The sequence below is a fragment of the Xenopus laevis genome, chromosome 1S (assembly GCF_017654675.1).
Source record: "Xenopus laevis strain J_2021 chromosome 1S, Xenopus_laevis_v10.1, whole genome shotgun sequence".
Lineage (NCBI taxonomy): Eukaryota > Metazoa > Chordata > Amphibia > Anura > Pipidae > Xenopus > Xenopus laevis.
In genome coordinates this window covers 127,636,313-127,661,571 of record NC_054372.1, presented here as the reverse complement: position 1 = coordinate 127,661,571, position 25,259 = coordinate 127,636,313, and the positions used below count along the sequence as shown (strand labels likewise).

General features: G+C 37.9%; 1 protein-coding gene across 3 annotated transcripts in view; it reads left to right on the top strand.

Moving 5' to 3' along the window:
* Positions 1-13,594, top strand: part of spin1.S (spindlin 1 S homeolog) — a 28,853-nt gene extending 15,259 nt beyond the window's left edge. For all 3 annotated transcript variants that reach the window (XM_018243880.2, XM_018243882.2, XM_041580168.1), the window contains exons 3-6: positions 2,398-2,446; positions 6,038-6,291; positions 8,579-8,812; positions 11,452-13,594. In XM_018243880.2, coding sequence (XP_018099369.1) covers positions 2,398-2,446; positions 6,038-6,291; positions 8,579-8,812; positions 11,452-11,651 — 737 coding nt within the window. In that variant the 3' untranslated portion in view covers positions 11,652-13,594. The remainder of the gene's footprint in view (positions 1-2,397; positions 2,447-6,037; positions 6,292-8,578; positions 8,813-11,451) is intronic.
* The last annotated feature ends 11,665 nt before the right edge of the window (positions 13,595-25,259 follow it).

Below are 25,259 nucleotides of genomic sequence, written 5' to 3'. Positions count from 1 at the left end.
GCGTCACTTGTCTGAAGACAACAATATTGCTGTGAATGTGCCATTCATCACATGTTCAAAGGAACAGTATGACGTAGAGAGTGATATTCTGAGACAATTTGCAATTGGTTTTAATTTTTTATCATTTGTAATTTTTTGGTTATTAAGTTTTTTGTTCAGCAGCTCTCCAGTTTGCAATGTAAGCAGTCTGGTTGCTAGGGTCCAAATTACCCAGGCAACCATGCTTTGCTATGAATAAGAGACTGGAATATGAATAGGAGAGGGCCTGAATAGAAAGATGAGAAATAACAAGTAGCAATAACAATTAATTTGTAGCTTTATAGAGCATTTGTTTTCAGATGGGGTCAGTGACCCCCATTTGAAAGCTGGAAATAGTCAGAAGAAGAAGGTAAATAATTAAAAACCTATAAAAAATAAATAATGAAGGCCAATGGACAAAGTTGCTTAGAACTAGCCATTCTATAACATATTAAAAATTAACTTAAAGGTGAACCACCCCTTTATGTCACTGATAGGTTACTGCCTGGTAACCAATCAGTGGAAACCAAGAGAGCTGCAAAGCAGGAAGTAGTGTTCTGGCTATTATGTTACACATCCAGTAACTCCAGTCTTTATACATTCCATTTTGGCTAACTATATTAGAAACATTTTTTATTTTGCACAGCCTATCTATTTACCCAGTTTTGATTTTTATACTCAACAATTCCTTTAAGGGCTGTAAATCTTCGTGATTGAAACAGATGTAAACATATGGTTACTTTATTGGCATAAGGTACTAAACAAATTTTCATGTTATTATCTTATTTGTAAGGCTTTAGTGATTTATTATTTATTTATACAGTTTTCACTTGAAAATTATTATGTATGGCACTTAAATACAAGACAAGGGGCATTCGTTTTTGTGCCAGGAGGATGAAAGCTCTACATATGTAATGATCCATGGTTTCCCTTTCCCTAACTTGAAAAAGCTACAGATCCAAACCCTGTGAATTGTATTGTATAGTTTTTGGTCAGAAACCGTATTTTACAAAGATGAGGTGTACGGGTCTGTAATTTGCAGCAGGTTGGTCCTGGTACATAAGGATAGCTTTATCACTGGCATACGTAAGAGCTATTAATTCACATATAAATGTAGGAAGTGGATGTGTAAAGCACAGAACACATAGCTGAATACAATTTACTTTGTGACTAGACCAAGTTTCAATCAGTTTATAGGCCATTTAGATTGTAAGCTCTTGAAAATAAGGCTTTCTACTCACAAATTTAAAGGGGTAGTTCACCTTCCAAACACCTTTCAGTTTGTTTTCAGATTGGTCACCAAAATAAATACTTTTTTTTTACTTGATTTCCATCTTTTATTTTTTATAGTTCTTGCAAAATCTATGTTTTAATGCTCCTGTATATGGTGTTTGTCTGGCAGCTCAGTAATCCAGGTGCAGATTCTGAACTATTACAATTTGCTACATTAGTTGATACATTTTTCAATAGTATCTGTGGGATATTTGCAACTATTGTATCAGTTATAACAGCTGCCTTTAATGAAGGTCTTGCGTCTCTCTGCTTGGCAGGACCAAATATAATAAATGGATCAATTTAGAACAATTTACAGAGCTGGTCACTCCCCTTCCCAAAACTGATTTATAAAGACATAACCAGCTTAATAACCCAATATTAGAAAAAAACGGTCAGGAATAGAAAGTGACTGAAAAAAGTCTTTATTTCTGGTGAACAATCTCAAAACAACTGAACTGAAAAAAAGTGTTGGAAAGTGATTCCATTTAAGGTAACCTTGAAAAAAATGGGCAAACTGAATTATTTTATTAAAGACTTTGTGGTCATCTGAAACCTATACAGTCAAATAAAAAAGTTTGGAAACCCCTCTTAATTCTTCCTTTTAATATATAACATGCCTTATGGAAACAGTAGTATTTCAGTAATGACATAAAGTTTACTGGATTAACAGAAAATATGCATCATCACAAAATTAGACACATGCATAAATTTGGGCACCCCAACAGAGATATTACATCAATACTTAGTTGAGCCACCTTTAGCAAATGTAACAGCCTCTAGACGCCTCCTATAGCCTTTAATGAGTGTCTGCATTCTGAATGGTGGTATTTTTGACCATTCATCCATACAAAATATCTCCAGTTAAGTTAAATTTGATGGCTGCCAACATTGGACAGCCTGCTTCAAATCATCCCATAGATTTTCCATTACATTCAAGTCGGGGGACTGTGACAGCCATTCCAGAATATTATACTTCTCCCTCTGCATAAATGCCTTTGTAGATTTCCAAGTGTGTTTAGGGTCATTGTACTATGATTTTTATATGACTTTTATATTCTATGCAGTGTACAATGTTACTTTTCTTTTCTTTGCTTTTTTTTACAGCTCATGCAGGAGTTTCAGCAAATATGATGAAAAAGAGAACCTCCCACAAGTAAGATAAACTATGCTAACTGAAAACAAAAATGTAATGCATAAAACACGTTACTCACCGTTTACCTGCCACACAGTATCTAATCACTTACTATGTTGAATGACAGGCAACATAGATTCAATGTTTCTGGGTTCTCTTATACTCTGTTGTGTATTGCAATATATGACCTTGCTTACATCTGGCATGTTAAAAAGGAGAGCTTAATAAAACCTGAGGATAGAATAGCTACTTCTAATGTTTTGGTCTTCTTTCCCAGCCCAAGGGCACCACAATATTCTTTCTGCTTTCAATTACTTGAAATTAGGGGACAACTCTTAATATTTTATAGATAGATAGATAGATAACTTATAAAGGTACACTAAATCAGAATTAAAATGGCATTGTCACCCAGATATAAAAAGCTGTATAATGAAAGTAAACTCATTTAAAAGTCTCAGCTGTCAATCATATATTGCCTGCCCCCCACTATGCCTCAGGCATAGAAGTGGGGCAGTCACTTACTTTCACTTTCCATACAGTACTTCCTAGATATCACTGCCCTCCTTACATTCCCCTTCACTCCTCACACGCTATAAGTGAGTAGGGTACAATGCATGGGCATTAGGTCCCCCATTCAGTTGCATACACAAGATTTTGGGCTGATACACCCTTTGCCTCCTCCACAAAATAGCACCTGCCTGCTTCCTATTATTTTGAATTCCATGACTGAAGGGAACGAAATTTAAATAATAAATATAGTGTGAATAAAACTGCATTGGTTAAAACCATCTAAAAAAGGACTGTTATTAATTCAGTGTCTTTTGTGAATTTCTCCACATTCAAAATATATTGAACTTTCCCAACTCAGTCATTAATAACTGCCTACCCACAACATTTATACAACAGACTTCAAGTTTACTATGTAAGTCATTGATCCATCCTCTCCCTAATTCTTAATTTGCTATTAAACAGCTTGCTTGCCCTGCCTAGATAACATGTAAGATGTTGAGTATTTAACACAAGTAATATCCTTGTCCTTTAACAGTAGACAGGTGATGTTTAATATATTTGTTTGAACAACTAAAGAAGGATAAAGAGAGAATGAAATGAGTTTAAAATCAGATACAGGTATTGGACCTGCTATCTGGAATGATCAGAACTTGTGGTTTTCCAGATAAGGTATGAAGATCCAAATTACATAAAGATACCTTAAGTCTATTAAAAAATCATTGAAACATTAAACCTTATAGGATTGTTTTGTTTCCAACAAGGATTAATACTATCTTAGTTGGGCTCAAGTGGAAGGTACTCTTTTTTTATTTTTTTATTTTTTTTTGTTACAATGCTAAAATTCAATTATTTGATTATAAAGGAGTCTGTGGGAGATAGCATTCCTGTAATTCTGAGCCTTCTGAATATCGGGTTTCTGGATAAAGGATCCCATACCTGTATCGGTGAAAATTCACATGGAGTTAAAAACGGTCTAAAAATTATTGAATATTTTGAAGTACGTTTGCAAGATTCAAAATGATGATAAAAAAAATAAGCTGATAAAAAATGATTTTTCAGAATTAATTAGGAATACATTTAAATCTGCCCCTTTGACTTTAATTTGTGGTACATGCAGAGCGTAATTATCTAGGAAAATTATTATGGTTTATTTTAATGATTTACCTTTCTGTTATACCTCTCAGACTTGGGAAATGAAATTGTTATACAGTTGCTAAGGTCTTAGAATATTTGTTTCACATTGTAATGATTCACTCAGAGGGGCTGAAATGTCACTGATGTTCACTAGCAAACAAAACCAATGCTGGGAATAGCTTACGTCACTTCCCTATATGTAAAAAAGGAAGCTTCCATAATTGTTGTCAGTGTGTTAGATGCATCAGGGCTATGCCCCTGACATTCAGCTGTATTCAGCTTGTTTAAAAATAAATAAATAAATAAAAAAGCAACAAAGTCGTGAATGGATGTATATTGTCTGTTGGGCATTGCAACTTTTTTTTTTGCTTAATTGTAATGTGCACAGAACATTCTGTATCTAAATTTTTGCTTCTGTGCATATCAGCCAGGGGTGCATTTAATGCTTTTGAAAAATGTTTTCTGTGGATGCTTTCTGTTCAGATACATTTTATAAATATAAGCAGAAAATGTCCCAGAGATGTAAATGGAAAGTGGCTGCATGAGGAAAAGGACATTTATTTTGTAACCCATATATCACTGCCAATTTCTGTTTTAATCCTTGTCTTTTTTTTTTTATAATCTGTAATTTATATGAACTAATTCTATATAATAGTTTACAATATTCTATGTGATAAAATTGGAATGTAACCTGTTTTATGCTATACATACCATCTAAAGCACTTTCTTTAATTCATGCTTCGTTCAGTTTTATTTATTTTTATCCCTTTCTGCCTCCTAAATTACCCCCTAACCTGCAGGTATGCTACTTTCAAAGGCAGTAACAACATCTTGTGATTGTGATTAATATGTACTGGGCTTTTTGGTAATTTAAATTTGGGATGCACCGAATCCAGGATTCGGTTCTGGATTCGACCAGGATTCAGCCTTTTTCAGCAGGATTCGGATTCGGCGAACCCTTCTGGCCTGCCGAATCATATCCTAATCCGCATATGCAAATTAGGGGCAGGGAGGGAAATTGCGTGACTTATTGTCACAAATCAAGGAAGTAAAAAAAATGGTTTCCCCTTCCCACCCCTAATTTGCATATGCAAATTAATATTTGAATTCAGTTCGGTATTCGGCCGAATCTTTTGCAAAGGATTCGGGGATTCGGCCGATTCCAAAATAGTGGATTCGGTGCATCCCTAGTTTAAATACTAGCTACTTTGTTTTTAGTGATTTAGGTATAGAACTGCCATACATAGGGGCATGTTTGGAGTTTACCATAGAAAACATCACCTACTTTCTATTCATTCCTGTGGGATTTTTAGAAGTGTATTTATCAATAGGTGAAAGTTAGAGTTCACCATTGGATAAATACACTTCTAAAAATTTCATAGAAATTAGTAGAAATTGAGTTTGCCTGTGGTAAACTCTACTCTCACAATTTAAAAAAACTCTTCCCCATAGTACAAATCACACTTTGCGCTCGAGAGACGTCAACTGGGTAAATCTAGGTATGGAATCCGCTATTCAGAAACATCGGGCACATGAAGAGTTAAGACTGTCAGTGTGCCCCCCTTATTACCGGCAGACTCAGCTTCGTCTGACATTACTGTCAATTTTCTTTTATAAAGCTGCTCATGCTCTGGTTCTGCTTCTGGTTAGCAAGTATTTTTTGATTAAAAAATAAATAAATATCACTAGTAAACAAAGGTAGATATTGGCCTTTACTTCAATAGGCATGTGAAACTAAAACCACTCCTAATATTGGGTTGTTTGCAACTGCATTTTCAGTTGCTGTATTCAATGTCTTTCTGCCAGTAGGTTGGATTGGTGGAGAGATGAACTAGTAAGCAGGTAGTCAGAAATAACTTTATATTTTGCAAACCTGTGGATGGGTTCACTTTCACAAAAAAAAAATCCTATTGTTGTTCTAATTTAATGGTGTCACTTTTTAATTGTATTTTATTTTGAATGTTTCAGAAAACACAAAAATAGTATGGGACCGAGTAAGCCAATTTCCCAACCCAGACGAAATATTGTAGGGTGTAGAATACAGCATGGTTGGAAGGAGGGCAGTGGCCCAATAACTCAGTGGAAAGGAACTGTTTTGGATCAAGTTCCAGTTAATCCTTCCTTATATCTTATAAAATATGATGGATTTGACTGTGTATATGGACTTGAACTTCACAAGGATGAAAGAGTGTCTGCTCTTGAGGTTCTTCCAGACAGAGTTGGTAAGTTTGTTTATTTAAATTATCTATTGATACGAGATATAAAGTTTATTTTTATTATATAAGACTTAGAGGCACATTTATCAAAGGTCGAATTTCAAATTCATGTGAGTTTTTTCTAAACTTGAAGAAATGACTTGAAAACCTGAATCGAATTCAACTAATTTCGAAATTTCTGAAAAAAAAAACTGTCAGGAAGGCTAATAAAATCTTCAAATTGGTCACTGCACCTCTCCCATTGATTTATACATGAACTTGGCAGGTTTAAGGTGGCGAATAGTCGGATTTGAATTATTCCAAGTGTATATGTTTCATAAATCTTGAAATTTGAATTAAAATTCAAATAGAGTTTGGATAATTAACAATTGAAATTTGAGAGTTTTGACCAAAAAAAAAAAAAATTTGAAAATTCTAATTTCCTATCCGACCCTTAATAAATCTGCCCCTTAATTTTAACCCTTTTACATAGCTTACTAGCACCGACAAATGATGGATGATATATCTGGGATATATTCTGCTGGGCCTGTGTACTAGAATTTGTATTTGAAGTAGGATTTAATTTTTTTTAACAAATCCTTGCTATTTATGCACACTTATACTTTGTTAGTAGAAAAGTTTACGTTTCAATCTGGAGAATTTTAGAATAGAATTTAAGAGGCAGCTTTTAGCCTAGGGCTGCACTGACAGCCTTCTCCCTATGCCGGCTGACTTAAAGGACCAATTTTTTATTTTTAGAATTTGTTAGTATAGAACGGAAAAAAAACACAAATTAAACTTTTAAATCGCTAAGTCTTTATGAAGAAATAAGTTGCCAAAACTCCTCTTGCGCTCCTCTTCAGAAAAAGTGACACGGCGACGATCCATCATGTGGCGCTTGATTTCTCCTCCCTGGAGATCTCCTATAAGGAAGGCAGGGAGGAGAAATCAAGCACCGCATGTTGGACCGCCGTATTGCCTTTTCTGAAGAGGAGCGCAAGCAAGAAAAAACACATCTCCACCTTAGAGGAAGAGAACCATGCCAGGCCAAGGAGAAAAATAAGTGGAGCATATGGGGTCTGTAGCTAGAGGCATACGGTTGAGCTGCTGGTTGTTATAAATATAAATCATTGTTTACTCATGCCATTGTATGACCTTTAAGGACCATGGTCCATTCTTTCCCTGCATCTTTAAGCTGACGGAGAAATCACAAAATGTGGTTGTCATTTACTTAAAGGAACAGTAACACCAAACACTGAAAATATGTACTGTTAACCTGCACTAGTAAAACTGATCTGTTTGCTTCAGAAACACTATTATAGTTCATATAAACAAGCTGCGGTGTAGCAATGGCAGAAATTAAAAAAGGCTATATGGCACAGGTTAAATAGTGGATAACAGATAACACCATTATGTTCTACAGAGCTTATCTGATATCTGCTGTGTAACCTGAGCCTTTTCTCCTTTGAATGGCTGCCCCCATTGCTACACAGCAGCTTATTTATATAAACAATAGTAGTGTTTCTGAAGCAAACGGCAGTTTTACCAGTGCAGGGCAACATTGCATTATATTTTTATTACTTTAAAACACTTTCATTTTCTGATGTTACTTATACCAAAAACTGAAATTTTATCAAAGTAATTATAATATAATGTACTATCATCCTGCACTGTAAAAATGGTGTGTTTGCTTCAGAAACTTTACTATATATATAAACAAGCTGCTTTGTAGCCATGGGGGCAGCCATTCAAGCTGGAGAAAAGTACATAGAAGATAACAGATAAAACATCCTTGTTTTCTACAGGGCTTATCTGTTATGTGCTATGTAACCTGTGGCTTTTCTCCTTTTTTTCCCCAACTTGAATGGCTGCCCCCATGGTTACACAGTAGCTTATTTATATAAACCATAGTAGTAATTCTGAAACAAACGCATAGCTTTTATTAGTGCATGCTAACAGTATATTATATGTTAATTACTTAAAAAAGCTAAAATGTTTTGAGGTTACTATTTCTTTAAATTAAGTCTGCCTGTAATTGCTAATGATGGGCTGCACAGCCATGTTTGAACCAGCTGAAAAATACAGATGGAGAACACAACTGTGCACCATTTTAAAGGAATTTAAAAACCTGTCAACATTCAATGCAATTAATTTCTGTGTTGTGATCTCCATTTCTGTTTGGTCTAGGCAAAAGTCCAGTAGTCATACCAAATTTTATAGAAGTTTGTTTAAAATTGGTGCCTCTGTGTGTCTTTTGTGCTGTGTGTACGTTACTATTTTTGAATGTGTAATTTTTAAAATTCTTTTATTTAAGCATCATCTCGAATTAGCGATGCTCACCTGGCAGATACAATGATTGGTAAAGCAGTGGAACATATGTTTGAAACAGAGGATGGTTCCAAGGACGAGTGGCGAGGGATGGTCTTGGCAAGAGCGCCCATTATGAGTACATGGTTTTACATAACTTATGAGAAAGATCCTGTCTTATACATGTACCAACTACTTGATGACTATAAGGAAGGAGACCTTCGCATCATGCCCGACTCTAGTAAGTCTGACCAGTCCTCTATATTGCTCCACTAAATTTTTCATAAGATTGTAATTACTTCAATTTGTGGTATCACATGAAAACAATATTGAAGATTAACAGGTATTTTGGACAAATCTAAATCCCATCCTGAAGTCCACTTTTAAATGTACTTTGTAAAAGGAAATGGAGATTTGTTCAGAGCTTTGCATTTAATTTATTTGGAAGAAACCTTTTTGAATCCTAAAACTGCAATTTGACTATATTAGATTATGCTGTTATTTAATTATTTGGGCATGTTAGTTAAAATGCATTGTAAGCAGGGCTGATGCTACAGTATTTGGATTTAATTGACTGTAAAATGAGCTAAGCCAGAACCTGCTTCTCTGCAAAAAAAAATCCAGAGGACATTTTTGAGCCAAAGAGCCTTCAGTATTGGCATTCTTAGGCAGTGCCTATTTAAGTCAATGGAAGGTGGCAGGGGCAGTTTTTGGAGCTTCTATGTGAAATATGCTAGCAGGAAAAAACACCCAGTGTGCCATCAGCTTAACTGCTCCAATAACGTTGTTTTTGTGTAGTGGAGAGACCGTGAGATGGATAAGGAGGTAACTGTATAATGTCTTCTTGCTGAAGATGTCTATTCTTCTGTATTTGTAACCTTTGCACGCCTCCTTTTTTTAAGAAATGTGCAGTTGTGCTAGGGAGAGTGTTGGGGTGTATTTCTGTTAAAATAGAACCCGAAGAAAGTTTTAAGCTGGCCATAGACGCAAAGATCCGATCGTACGAATCCTAGATTCATGTTATTTTCAGACCGTGTGTTGAGAGTCCCAACATTTTTCGTCCGGCGGAGATCGGTCGTTTGGTCGATCGGACAGGTTAAAAGATTTGTCGGCTGCCGATAATTTCTCTACATGTATTGCCGATTGGACGATTTTCAGTGTTAGTCTGTCACTAGCTTTGTCAGACATAACTTTCGTACGATTGCTGTCAGGGGCAGAACATCGGCTGATCTGTTCTTTTACTACTTTATTTGATCTGAATGGTTAGTGGCAGGTTGAGATTCGGACGATCGGATGTTTGCAGCTATGGCCAGCTTTATATATTTCACTTGATGTTATTAACATTACACAGATGTAATTAAATGCTGAAATATACATAGTAAGTAAGTATGGTTGAAAAAAGACACGTCCATCAAGTACAACCTTTTAGTTTTTTTGTTTTGTTTTTTTATTTGATCCAGAGGAAGGCAAAAAAAACCATCTGAAGCCTCTCCAATTTGCCTCAGAGGGGGAAAAAAATCCTTCCTGACTCCAATATGGCAATCGGACTAGTCCTTGGATCAACTTGTACTATGAGCTATCTCCCTTAACCCTGTATTCCCTCACTTGCTAAAAAGCATGAAATCCACTGATCTGTTCATATGTATAAAATCCCCTAATTTGTGCTATTCATGGATGGAGAGTGCTTAAATTCTGCCCATACTCAGCAGCCTTTTGCTCCTTACTTTCCAACCATCAAAATATAAAGCTATTGATAATTAACTCCCGTGATCTGTATATAAGTACTTGATATGCACTTATTGTGGACACAGAAACTTGTGGTCTTCTTGGCTTAATTAGTAGAGGTTGCCTTATGCTCATAGTATAGAGTTTATTCTTATGGGCCATACCCGACTTATTAAATGTTCTAACTAATTAAACTGGAAATGTACAAAAATGTATACGTGGCACATATGAACAAGATAGATACAGAATGGCAATTTATTTCTGAGAAATATAAACAAATGGCAAACATCAGCTTAGTTACCACAAAACAGGCTAAATGTTAGACTGGATGCAATTGATGGTGTAAGTCACACCGAAGCATATTTCATGTATGATTAGGTCTAGATTGTTTTGAATAACTTTAATAAAAACATTTTTCCCAGTTCACATGAACATCATTTTTAATTACATTTTAAAATGTAGGGTACATGGTCGGAAAAAAGGTGTAGAGAAAAAATACTTTTACCTGGTAATGTAGTGTTCAATGAGATATACAGGTATTAAAGGAACAGTAATGTTGAAATTGAAAGTGTTTTAAAGTAATGAAAATATCATGTAGTGTTGCCCTGCACTGGTAAAACTGCTGTGTTTGCTTCAGAAACACTACTATAGTTCATATAAACAAGCTGCTGTGGAGCAATGGTGGAAAATGAAAAAAGGCTATATGGCACAGGTTAAATAGTAGATAACACTATTATGTTCTACAGAGCTTATCTGCTGTGTAACCTGATCCGTTTTTCTTTTCAATGGCTGCCCCCAGTGCAGGGCAACACTGCATTATACTTTTAATACTTTCAATTTTTTATGTTACTGTTCCTTTAACGGGGTTGTTTTAATGCTCATCATAAAGATTACTTGATGTTTTAAGACTATTGATCAAGAACGGCATGTACATCATTGCTTCTACAGTGTATCTATAGGCATCTTGCTCCCTGGGCAACACCATTGTAAGCACCAGGGGAGTATTACTGGAATACAAGTATAGCTACACTCTCTCTAGGCACTTGGGCAGCATACCATTCCCACTGAAGATTGTAATATAAAGTAATAACAAAAATAACTCTGCTCTACTTTTTGCAATGTGCCTTATGTGTTTTTTTTATGTCTATGGACCAGATGATTCCCCTCCAGCTGAAAGGGAGCCAGGAGAAGTTGTGGACAGCCTTGTAGGGAAGCAAGTGGAATATGCCAAAGAAGATGGCTCCAAAAGGACTGGCATGGTTATTCATCAAGTTGAAGCCAAGCCATCAGTTTATTTCATAAAGTTTGATGACGATTTTCATATTTATGTCTATGACTTGGTGAAGACATCCTAGATGTTATCCCGGACTTGTTGCCAAACATATGGATCTATTAAATTTAATATTTGTAGAGATGTTTCACTGCTTTCTGATGATATGAAAGCTTCGATATTCCTGCAAACTCGCAATCCCTTCCTGGAAAGTAAAAAAGACAATTTATTGAGAACCGCACTCACAGGTTCTCTCTGTCTCTCCTATGCGAAAAGGAACATACCACTTCTGGAGACTGCCGTGTGTTTTTGCATTCGGGGATACGTCCTTCAACAGGAAGCCTGATTGGGAACAGCAGAAGCTCATTTAAAATAAATGAAGAGTGGCTGCAAGAGACCAGCTTTTGTAAATTCTGAAAAATCGTTAAAAGAAATTGCAATTTAATGTTTTGTTCCCCTGCATTCCTTCTCACTCATTTCACTCATGCGATTGGGCATATCTGTGTTGTACCTAACCATTTCCTTCTCAGCCTTTCAGCACCCTTATTTATCTGAAATCCCTTCATGTCAGAAGGACAGCAAGATATTGCACTGTGAATTGCTGAAGAGGTTTTCCACCATACGAGAAATATCAAGCACGCCAGAATCCAAAGCAGAAAGTCTGCTGTCCCAGTTAAATTCATGGTTTTCAGATTTCAAAGTTTTGCCGTGGCAGCACCTGCCTCTACAGAAATGTGTGAATGTAACGCTAACAGCGTGGGTTATCTTGGCCTAACGCCTGCCATTGGGTGAATGAAAAGAGTGGTCTTAAAAGTATTTATTTGATTTCCAGTGTTAAAAAACCAACATTGTGGTGCAGTGGCTCAGCCTGGCCTTTTACATGGTTTATTTTTCATTCATGTTGACATTTTCTATCATATTGCAAGTGTTGTTTTTTTTTTGTTTTGTTTTTTTTAATGTCCCTCCTACTTTGGATGTCTGTCTCTCTATGATAAATGATGTTGGAAATTGTAAATGGTGCACAACTAGTTATGCCTTGGAATCCTATTCTCGTACAAGTATGACGGCTAAATGAAAAAGAATAGGCGTGGGTCGGCTTTTTAATTCGTCATGCATTGGGATTCCTCTATATCAGAACTGTCCAACTGGAGAGAGACTGTCTGTGGCCTTAGCATGCCCTATCAGTCCACAGAATTCTTTGTAACAACATTATTGCTTTATCATTTGCTCCTCACAGTTGCAAGTTTTTAAAAATCTGCCCTTTGCAATGAAAGCATGGTCCTTTGTTAGTTCTTTGCTTCTGAGTTTTCAGTCTATTTCTTCCTTGTGGGCAAAGGGAAAGTTGTCTTTATTGCCTAAAATCAGGAAATACTTTGTCCAATTCTATTCATATTTTTTTTTCTTACTCATCCTTACATTCAACAAAATTGGTAGATACTAAGTAATTGACTTTGTCTGGATACAGAGCAAAAACTTGAGCCTTTTCTAGCATCTCTCGGAGGACGCAGGTTGTTGTTTTTCAGCATTACACAAAGACCTGCAGGCTGAAGGTACCTTTTTAAGATCTTGTTTGTGGCCGCTAAACTTCCCTATGTGTAGTCCCAAAGTGTTGATATATCCTTCACGGGTTTTTGAACTTCTGAGAGTTACACCGAAACCACCATGTTCATGCTCCTTACTTAAATACATGTTATGGACTGTGTCCTGTGTAAACCCCTCACTGTACTTTGGGTGTGGATTCTGTGCTGTGTAAATGAGCTGAATTTTGACTGCTAATAGAAGGTATTTATGCACCAAATTTTGATATTAATGGGATTTTTTTCATGAACCTATATACCATAACATGATGTTTTAGTTTTTATTCAAGGTTTGGGTATGTAGGTAACTTTGTCATCTATTACAAGACTTTGGTCCAGCTTATGCTAACATACTGGGACTTTTGCTTGTACATACATGTATTATTGCCCCCCCCCCCCCCCCGCATCTAACAGCAGAGTTGAGATTGAAAAAACGGCACTTATAAAGAGCGGAAATGTTAGAATATAAGTTCAAGTATGGGATGTACTATCCAGAATGCAGGGGGTGTTTCCATAATTTGGATCTCCGTACGTTGTCTGCCTAAAATTAATTTAAATCCTAAATAGACCCAATAGGATTGTTTTGCTTCAAGTGAGGATTAATTGTACTTTTAGTTGATTGAAGTACTAGGTGCTGTTTCTTTATTACAGAGAAAAGGTAAATATTTTTTAATGAGAACTATCGCCAAAATGGAATATTAGCTTCAGCATACTTTCTAAATAAAATCAATTAAAAATTCTGTACTGTTTCTGAAATAATCAAATTTATCTTCACTATTCCTCTCTCAGCATCTTTTTTTTTTTTTCCTTCATGCTGTCTTCTTGCAGGAGTTGGCTGTCAGATAATCCTTTTGCCTAGAAGAAGTATTAGAGCTCACTCTATTTAAATAACCAGACATCATGTCTCTCTACATGCAGAATTTGTGCAAAATTTTCTTTGTACTGGAACCAGTTATTTGAATGAGCTCTAATACAACTACTAGGAAAGGAAGCCCCCCTATAAGATATATTGGATCTAACTGTCAATGATTTTTTGACACCCAACTGCTGCATAAAGAAAGAATGAAGAAGAACAAATGTTCAGAGGGGGATAGGGAAGATCAACTTTATTTCAGAGAAGATGCAGAAATTTTTAATTGTTTGTATTTAGAAAGTTTCTTTCAGTATGAAGAAGCTTAGATAAAAAAATCATATTCACTATAGTTCTCCTTTAAACACGTGAATTTGTTGTTTAAAATGGAGTCTATGGCAGATAGCCTTCCTGTAATTTAGAGCTTTCTGCATAACAAGTTTCCGGATAAGGGATCCCATACCTGTACGAGACATTACTGGATGTTTGGGAAAACTGCTGTACATGCAATTTATAGCACCAGTTTGAACTAGATGTAAGAAAGCGGTACCTAACGTTTCAGCAAGCAAAAATGTGTGCTGTTCTGTGTGCCCTCTATCATGGTATTTAGCTGGACAGTTCTGGTTGGCGGCACTTCTATTCTCTTGCGTACAGCGCTACTACTTCTCAATATCTTTTTCCTAAATCCAACCTTTGTGGCTTAAATATTTTTCCAAGTCCGCCTTAAGGTTTGTGCCTCATTTTGTGAATTTTGCTAGATTTCACAACAAAAATGTATTTGCAGTGTATGTACATTGCTCCCCTAGATGTAGGCAGAGGTCAAGTAGATTCCTTTTTTTTTTTGTGTTGTTTGTTTGTAATTAAGGCACAATGGTTTCTTGTGTTTCTGAGCATTGAGCAGATTTGCAACAGTGTTTCTATCCTGCGGATCTATAAAGTACATTTTATTGACTCTGGAGAGTCCTGCATGTAAATCTGAAAGCAGAGCCTGGCTCCGTGAGCCTCCGTCGCAGTTACACATGCAATAAAAGTGTCAGATACTCCCACTATGTGCAGAACACACACACCTGGGCTGCAGTATGCATATTTGGGTGTGCTTGTGCTTTTATGTTTTGTCATTGGTATAAGCCTATTTTATTAGGTATACATTAACAAACCTCTTCTCTTTTTTTTTATATACATAATATATGTAATATACTGTTTTCTTTTTTTCATTCTTATATTGATAACCCCACCCCCATTATTAAACACCTTGGGTGTTTGATGGCTGAAATCTCTCCTCACTAGGGTTGCCACTTTTCCAGAAAATAATACTGGCCTTCCTATATTTTTTCCCTATAAATAACATTGGGATCAACCATCATTCTTACCGGCCAGGTGGCAACACTACTCCCCACCCATATGGTTAGGCTTCTACGAGAGGCTCACATTTTAGATCTGCATACAGCACCTTGTGTGGACCCCACTAACTCCTGTTGAATTCTGGTTGGGGGATTCTTGACATTTTCTCCAAGAAGGGAAACAAAAACCACAGGGCTTGTAAATGCAAATTCTGTGTAAAGCAAAACTGGCCTTTCATTTACCTGCTGTAGAACTGTAACCCATATATGTGTGATGTCAGGCTGCCATGTACTACCCTCAATATAAAGAGACAAAACTTAACACCGTTCATTCTTTTTGCATGCTTAGTTAGTATGTTTAATGTAACAAAGTTGCATGTTACGCAGTTTTTTTTTTCTTTACATGTAGGTTTTTTGTTTGTTTGTTTTTTTTTTACTTTTGCCTTGAGGGAGGGAGAGTTTCTTTCTCCTGTGATGCTTTGTGTAGATTTGATTAATGTGTGTTGCTTGGGTGTATGCTGGGTGAAATGCACTGGTGAAGCAAAAATAGTGCCAACTGGAGGTAATGTTCCATGTGTGAGTTCAACAGCATTTGAAGGAACCATATACATAACTGGATGCACTGTAGATATCAACTGTCTTCTGTTGTTTCTCTCTTATGTTTTCAGGATTCCAAAATATACTTGTTCTGAGGATACAGACACCATTTATTTTAGTTGTGTCTAATATTTCATCCCAAATGAATAACATGAGACAAAAAATAATCCACCAGCGATTAAATTTTAATTCATTTTTTTTTCTCTCCAGGACTTCTGTTCAGGTAATGATGAATACCTTCATTAGTGTTCCCAATCTGTGGTCGTACCACTTAATCAGTGGGTTACTCACTTTATAGAATGGTGACTGTTTTGACCCAGAAGTGGGGTACATCACCCGTCTAAATTCTTGATTGGAATGGCCAGTAACACTACAATAGGTTTTCATTTTATTTACATCTACAGATAATGTTTACGCAAGTCTGCACTAAAACCTGGCAAAGTTTCTTTTAGAAAAAGATTCAGATATCTGTATCTGATTGGGCTTTGGAAAACTAGGGCTACACTCAACACATTACACTTGGGTGGGTGAAGACGGCAGAACTGATAAAGAAAAGATTCTTAGGGATACAGGAGGGAACTGTCCACATGCTGTACACAGATCAGCTGCTACAGTCAGAGGGTTAATGGTTTAGGAAAAGATTGATGCTAAATGTGGCCATAGACGTTACAATTACATTTTTCCAAGAAAGATCATTCATTTCAATACACATGTGTAGAACTGAATAGTCAGAAACAATTAGGGATGCATCAAATCCACTATTTTGGATTTTGCTGAACCGCCGAATCCTTTGCAAAAGATTTGGCCAAATCCTAATTTGCATATGCAGATTAGGCGTGCGAAGGGGAAAACATTTTTTACTTCCTTGTTTTCACGTGATTTCCCTTCCCACCCCTAATTTTCATATGCAAATTAGGATTCAGATTCGGGTAGACCGGGCAGAAGGATTCGGCCGATCCCTAGAAACAATAGAATTACCTGTATCTGATGATTCAGCACTAACAGTGGCCAATATTCCGGTACCTTCAAAGGCGCAAATCAATTTTCCGGCCAGCCCAATCGGCGAGCTGACCGATATCCAAGTCTTCTGCCGATATTGGTCAGCTCGTCTCCCATCATACATTCACGAATATCGCATGAAAATTTGTTTAGTATGGTATTATGGGTGCATCTATGGCCACCTTTAGACAGTAGGTAACAAGCATGACCCGTCGTGCTGCCACTAAAATGTATTCCATTTATTGGTTTGCTGCCCACTCCTTCAAAATGGCAAGTTTACACTGCCTTAAAGTTGAAGTCAAAATGATTTCGCTATCTCGGTAACAGTTTGTGTGGTATGACTTAAGTACTTACCTAGTATTTGCTTCAAAAAAGTGCTGTAAACATTGCTCCATATTAGGGATGCACCGAATCCAGGATTCGGTTTGTGATTCGGCCAGGATTCGGCCTTTTTCAGCTGGATTTGGATTTGGTCGAATCCTTCTGCCGGGCCAAATCGAATGGGAGGCTGGGAGGAAAATGACGTGACTTTGTCACAAAACAAGGAAGTAAAAGATGTTTACCCCTTCCCACCCCTAATTTGCATATGCAAATTAGGATTCAGTTCGGTATTCGGCCGAATCTTTTGCAAAGGATTCAGGGGTTCGGCCATATTCAAAATAGTGGATTTGTGCATTTCTATTCCATATGCTTTGCAAAATATTTACTTTATATACCAGGTATACCCAACAAGGGAGTATTACAGCCCCATATTGCTTTAAAGCTCCACTTAGTTTCTTATTGAAATGTGGCCCCTGAACATGCAGCGTAGAGAATGACTGTCCTGCTACATGCAATCTATTGGATAGTACTGGTGTATATGACATCATAAGTTTGTGTCTCCCTTAGCATTCATGTTTAATTCTGTTATTAGGATAAGGAGTTTAACCCTTTGACTGCCAGCAACACAGCACCTGATTTGCTGGCAGGGAAAGTGTTAAGAGGGTAGGTGGATGCGGGAAAGAAGGACGAATAGTACTGTAATTAAAAAAAATAAAAAAAACAATTTGTGGTTCCTTTTGAATGCTGTACAGTAAGTATTTGCCTCATTAGTGCAAGTTTGGTTGGGTCTTGGTATGTGTACAGTTAAAGGGTTTTTGTGTATGCTAATAAAGTAGGTATCTACCATTCTCCAAGCTTTTTTTTAATTTTTTTTATGTAAACAGTTCCCTGTTCTTTGCATTTAGAAGTAAAATGTTCAATATGTTAATTCTGTAAGTAATTTTTATAATTATGATGTTACTCCCTAAAACATTTAAAATAAATCCTTTATGTGCAACTAAAGTCTTCTTGTTGTTAAACTGTAACCTCCTGTACCTTTTGTTTGTAAATATGTTATCACTCAGCAACTTCTGGGCTAATCCCTAGCGAGGTGATTTCGAGCGACAATAGAAAAAAGATCGCCGCGTGTGTTTTTACGCTGGCGATTTGTCGCGATTCCCCATAGACGCCAGCGCAAAAGTTTCCCCAGCGATTGCGGATTAAAAGTCGCGGCGAAAAGTCGCCGCGAGTCAAATCGCGGCGCTATCACCTAGTGTGGCCTTAGCCTTATGCCGAAGAGGAAATGCCCTTGAAATGGATCAGTTTCAACAAGACAACGACCCCAAACACACCAGTAAACGAGCAACATCTTGCTTCCAGACCAACAAGATTGACATTATTGAATGGCCAGCAAAATCCCTGGACCTTAATCCAATAGAAAACGTGGGTGACATCAAAAATGCTGTTTCTGTGGCAAAACCAAGAAATGCAGAAGAATTGTGGAATGTAACAGGTGCCAGAAGTTGGTTGACTCCATGTAACACAGACGTGCAGCAGTTCTCAGAAACACGGATTATACAACTAAATATTAGTTAATCAATTGAAAGGAAAGCAAAATCTTGAAAACGTTTTCATTTTATACAGTGAATGAGTTTGTAAAGAAGAATGCAGACACTGCTATTTTTTGGAACAGCCTAACATTCCCTTTTCTTCACTTTCTGTAAAGGAATAACACAAATTTGATACATTTTTCTTCATGTTTTGATTTGGATTTTGAGCTTTGTACGCTGTTTTTTAAATGCACTGCTATTATTCTGAACACAACAGTTTATAGCACCAACAAGTTTCGCAGTGCTTTACATTCATTTTTAACAAACAAGGGACACATGGTGAATAAGCTTGACGCAGAGAGTTCCAGGGAAAAGCAGACGCCGGAGAGAAGTCTTGTAGATGAAAATGGGCTGAAGTGATGAGAGGAGAAGAGAGGCACAAAGGTTGAAAGAAGTAGTGTATTTTGAAATCCAAGATGAAATATAGGGAGGGGCTTTATTGTGAAGGGCCTTGAATGTACAGTTGTGTTCAGAATAATAGCAGTATAGCTCAAAATCCTTATAATAGCTTTTATTTCCATACATGAAAATGCATTGGGAACACAAATCAAAACATGAAGAAAAATGTATCAAATTTGTGTTCTTCCTTTACAGAAAGTTTCTGAGAACTTCTGCTGATCTGTGTTACATGGAGTCGACCAACTTCTAGCACCTGTTACATTCCACAATTCTTCTGCATTTCTTAGTTTTGCCTCAGAAACAACATTTTTGATGTCACCCACAAGTTTAAATTTAATTTTAAATTGCACACAACTGGACTTTCACTGATTTAGCTTTGGAACCAGCATAAAAAAAGTACTGAATAGACAAATGTCATAACTCTTTTGGTACTGGCAAGTTTTACACATACTTACCAAGCACATTTTTAGATTTTTGTACTTTTATCTATTAAGGGTTACATCCTTGTTTAGCTAGAATTATGTATATATACATCATATATGTGCTTTCTTAATATGCACAACTGCTTTAGAAAGCCCTTTAGATTGCTAGTTTGGGGAAAGTAATGATAATGGGGGATTTTAATTACCCAGATATTGACTGGAGCAACAGTACTGCCAGGACTGTTAATAGGAACATGTTTATAAACTTGTTGCATGACAATTTTATGGCACAGGTTGTTGAGAACCCAACCAAAAAATGCTATTCTGGATCTAGTGATCTCTAATGACCCAGAACGTATAAATGTGCAAGTCATTGAACCCCTGGGTAATCTTGACCATAATGTGATTTGATTTGTCTGGTGCAAAAAACAAATACACTGGGGCAACAAAAACCCTGAATTTCAGAAAAGCTAATTTTAGTAGCTGCCCTACAGAGCTTAGATTGGGGCTTTTTATTTGCTGGGGGCCGGCTTTGCAGGGAGACTTTTCGGGGGAACGATAATGGGTGCAGCATTTACTTTATACTGACACGTTCCTATGATTTTTATTCCCCATTTCTGCAACAGTTCCGAAGATTTAGAGCACCATACTCTGTGATTGAAAAACAAAACAATCAATGTGAAGGGAGCTGTACTCACACAGACATGTATGCGCCGAACGCAGGTGAAATGCAACATGCTGCATTTGGCGCTTACATGTGTCTGTGTGCGTACAGCCCCCTTCACAATAATAGAGTGTGTCTACTCCTGCACTCCTCTGCGGCTGAACGGAAGAAAGCGCAACGCAGGGAAAACCGCCTGTGGGTAAGAGCCCTAAGGCTGCCACTCCCTTATCTCTTTGCTTTGGTAAATGCAGTTAAACCCAATTTGCAAAGAGTTTCAGGTTGCCAATGTACAACAAAATAAATAGCAGCTAAAGCTATAGAATGACTGACTGAGCCATTCCTAGCAACTTTTCAATTTTATTTATTAGTTATTTTATTTTTATAAATCTTGCCATCCTCTTCCAATTTTTTTCCCAGCGAAAAACGATTGTTCTGTGAGGCTACAATTTTATTGCTGTTAGTTCTTTTAACTTATCTTCCCTTTTAGTCCCTCTCGTATTCATATTCCCGTCTCCTGTTTAAACCACTGCATTGGTTGCAAATTGTTTTAGCATAGCAATGCCGCCATCATACTAAAAGTTAATTTAAAGGTGAACAATCCCTTTTAATGAAATGCGTGGATTTGCAATGTATGTTTACAATACATATAAGGGTGCATTTCACCAGATGTAAAATCGAACAACTCAATGATTTAGTAGGTAGATCATTTGTCTGTATGTCTGTAGTTTATACATTAAAACACAAGGATGTTGGCATTATGGAATCTGTTAATTCAACTAAGGAAATCAATTCAAGTAAAATCAATTCAAGTATGTTCTACATCTCCATCTTGTGGTAGGTTCATGTAACTGCATATTTCCTCTTAACTCCTGCCAATGTCATCGTATAGAACTCGTTAATCGTACTCTTAAAATAAATGCACAAAGTGGAACAAACACTTCAAACAGATCCAGTTAAGTTACACACACAGAGGCTGAAATGTTAGAGCAGCGAGATGAATATGACATATAAACCCAAATCCTGAAGCGTAACTAGAGGGGGGCGGGCCCTGGTGCAGGACGCGCAGCCGGGCCCCCGCCCCCCTCCGTACACCCGGAAACTGTCCGGGAATGTGCGCCGCACAGCGGACTTCCGGGAGCCCTGAGGGGGTGCGGGCCCTGACCCGCTCGCACCCCCTGCTCCCCCGGTAGTTCCGCCACTGCCCAAATCGGCTTCTATCTGGGACACAATGAGGCTTGCTTATTAAAGGGTAAAAATTAGGTTATACAATAAATACACCATAAGTGCAGAGACACACATGAAGATTCAGGGAGATTTAGGGTAAGGGCACACGGTAAGTCAGGCGACAAATTGCCTCTTCTTCGGGCGACTAATCTCCCCGAAAAGTCTTCTAAATCGAAAAACGAATCGATCTGAGTGCCATCCCACTGGCGATTTAGATTCTAGCTGGGGGGAAGTACTTTTTGGGGAGATTAGTCGCCTGAAGAGGAGGTGATTTGTCGCCTGGCTTCTAAATCTCCCCGAATGTTTGCGTGTGTCTCTGCCCTAAAGCCTATACAAATGTGTAGGTTTGCAGCTAATTTTTTAGGTTTTGCGGTAAATTGTTTCAGGTGGTAGATTTTTCTGATGATGGACAAAGTGTTGATGTAGTTCCCTGCAGATTTCCCAGTTCCCAGTTTAGCTTCTGATGAAGTGACATTGGGTCACGAAACGCGTTAAGCTGTTCCCCTGCCTGCTCCCACAGTGTGTTTTAATATTGAACAATAAAGATTTGGGTTTTTAACAAGTTTGGTTTCCCTGGTGCCTGCCTGCTGATGCCGTCCATACAACCTAACCTGTTATGCCTTTGCGCTTCCGCAGCCAGAGCGGCTTTGGATGGATCGCTTTGAACACAGGCCTAGTAACGCTCTTGCATTTCCACTTGCAGGGATGGCGTCCGCCCATGTATCCCTGGTTCCAACAGGAAAGAGAGTGGGAGGTGCTATGAAGCTCCTTATCTTTTCTTCAGCTGTCACAGCCAATTACTGCTCAATGTAAAGGAGCCGCAAATAGCTTCCAAGTATATCATTACATTTGGTGTTCACAGATGTCATCCATTATTATCAGTGTATACTTTTGAGGCTTGTTATACACAGGGGCGCGCCCGCCAATGAGGCGAGCTGAGCCGCTCGCCTCAGGCGGCAGCGCCTGAAAGGATTCCAGGGGCGGCAAAAAGACGCTCCTGAACCTTTAAGAGCCGAATTTCCGGTTTTTGAACCGGAAATTCGGCTGTTCTATTGCGAGAGAGCGCAATTGCGCTCTCCGCAATAGTGTGTCTGCCTCCCCTCCCGACACGTAAGCTGGTGGGGGGGGCGGAATTGCAGGAGCTGCCTCAGGCGGCTCCTTAGTCAGAATCAGCGCTGGTTATACAGGTATGGGATACCTGTTATATAGAAAGCTCCAAATTACAGGAAAGCCATTTTAGGCAAATAATTCTAATTTTGTTTAAATGATTTCCTTTTTCTCTGTAATAATAAAATAATGTTTTTTTGATTCGTAGTAGGCATAAGCTATGGAGATCTTAATTGAATAAAGGGGGGGGGACAGGGACAACAGACGGCACAGTGGGCCTAAGGGCACCCACTATGTAAATCCAGCCCTTATCATACCCACTATACAGTATGTATGTACAGCATGGCGGTTAAGTTGTTAGCATTGATGCTTTGCAGTGTTGGGGTCCTGAATTCACTTCCCTCTAGGGCAGGGGTGCCCAAAAGGCAGATTGGGATCTACCAGTAGACCTTTAGCTGGTGATCAGTAGATCTCAAGACACTGTCAACTAACAGCTTGTCTAAACCACCCTCCTATTTCATGCTTTTCATTCACATATTTATTATGTTATGGTTACATAAGAAATAGTTGTTTAATAAATGTAACACTATACATTTTCTCATAAATCAGTATTTTAGTAATATGTTCCATGGAACAGCAGTCTAACAATGCTTTTATGGATGTAGATCATAATGGGACAACATCACTAAAAGTAGCACTCGCATTAGTAAAGTATGGCCACTCCTGTCCTAGGGCATATTAACCCTAGACATGCCAATAAGAGAAATGTAGGAAATGGGCAGATTGAAAACATCTTACCCACACTTCCACATCAGAATACAACAAACGTTTCTGGTCTCCCATCACTGCCATGCTGCTTTCATCACTCTGGCTTGGATAGCATAAACCAGAAGGGCAACAGCCAGGGCCCAATAGGGCAGTGGCTGAGCAAAAGGACCAGCAGACAGTTAGGATCAGGGTTCATCTGGATTTTTCCCAGTATCCCAATCAGCCAGACCAGCACTCGGCATAAGACTCATGCCCCACGCATGAAACACTTGCACCCATGCTGCACTCTTTCCTTTTTATTTTGAAAATATTTTATTTTATTTTCATGTTAAACAAATGATAACAGTATGACAGCAAATTTTATGCAGATGAAAGACAAGTTATAATCGATACAATGGCATAAAATTATTAAAAACTAAATACCATTTAATGAGACTGACAACAACTAACTAAAATTAACTAAGCCAGTGGATGTAAACATATTGAAAGAAATAAAGAAAAATGTCCATTCATTGACTGGAATGTCTGAAAGCACATCTTATAAATGGAGAAACCATCCTATTTGATCACCTATATTAGAATGACAAGCTTCAAAAAAGGGAGACCAAATCAGTTTAACCCTTTAAGTGCCACCCCACGTAGAATCTACGTTCTGTGGGGATGGCACTTGAAATGCCACAGAACGTAGATTCTACGTTCTGCAGCATTTCAGGGTTAGGGAACGGAGGAGCGGCTTTTCAAGCCGCTTGCTCCGTTCCTCTTCGTTCCCCAGCCCCCAGGCAACGAGCAGGGGCCGGGAACGAGTGGCCCCTGAGGCGCGATCGCCCAGGGGCCCCAAATGCAGCAGCAGACACGTGCACACTGCGTGTCCTGCTGCTGCTTTCACTTCCTGAGCCGAAGCTCCGCCCCCTCTCAACGGATCTTCCTGGGTGATGCAGCATTTTCTTCCTCCAGCCCTGCACAACGATCTGGACCTGCTTCCCCCAGGTTAGTGCCCATCCACACACAGAAACACACACAAACACACAAACACACACTTATTTTCCCATTACACACTTACATTCACACTTACACACAATCACATACATTTTTGGGGGATCAGGGGGGTCACACACATTCACAGCACCCCCACATGCTTGCACACACACACAACATGCAATTGGTCAGTTGTACACACACACATACACACTTGCACTGTTGTGTATTTTTTTTTTTTTTTCTTATCGCATCGTCTGTTTTTTTTGCTGAAAAAACTGTTTTATTGCCATTTCGAATAGCGTATTCGCTAATTGCACTGCGCAATACCTTTTGTATGTTATTTTGGTGATTATACTGCAATTTGGGTGATTTTGGTGCATTTTTAGACATTTTATTGCATGTTTTGCCATTTTATTACATTTTCAGCTTTGCAAAGGTGTTGTTCCCCTTTTTCTGTCTGTAAAACCTATTTGGCCATGCTAAAATTATCAAAAATTGATTCTGACTGCTGATTACAGTAGGCGAAAAAAAAAAAAGCATTGATTTTTGCGGTTTTGTTGGATTTTAGGGATTTTTGTTACTTCATTTTGACCTTGGAAATTTTGTCTGCTATATAACCATTTGGAGGTCTCTGTGTACAAAATAGTTTGGTAAATCTTTTCATATCAGGCATCAAACTGTTCAGTACACTCCTTGCTTTCATATTTAGGATGACTTTTGCTGGTACGTTACAAAATGTGGGGTATATAATGGGGTAAAATGCAAGCTTTGTGACTATTTTCAGAATTTCCATAAAAAGCGTTATGTTTAGCATTGCTTTGCGGTTTTGTAGTTTGCAGTAGAAAATTGTAATTACCT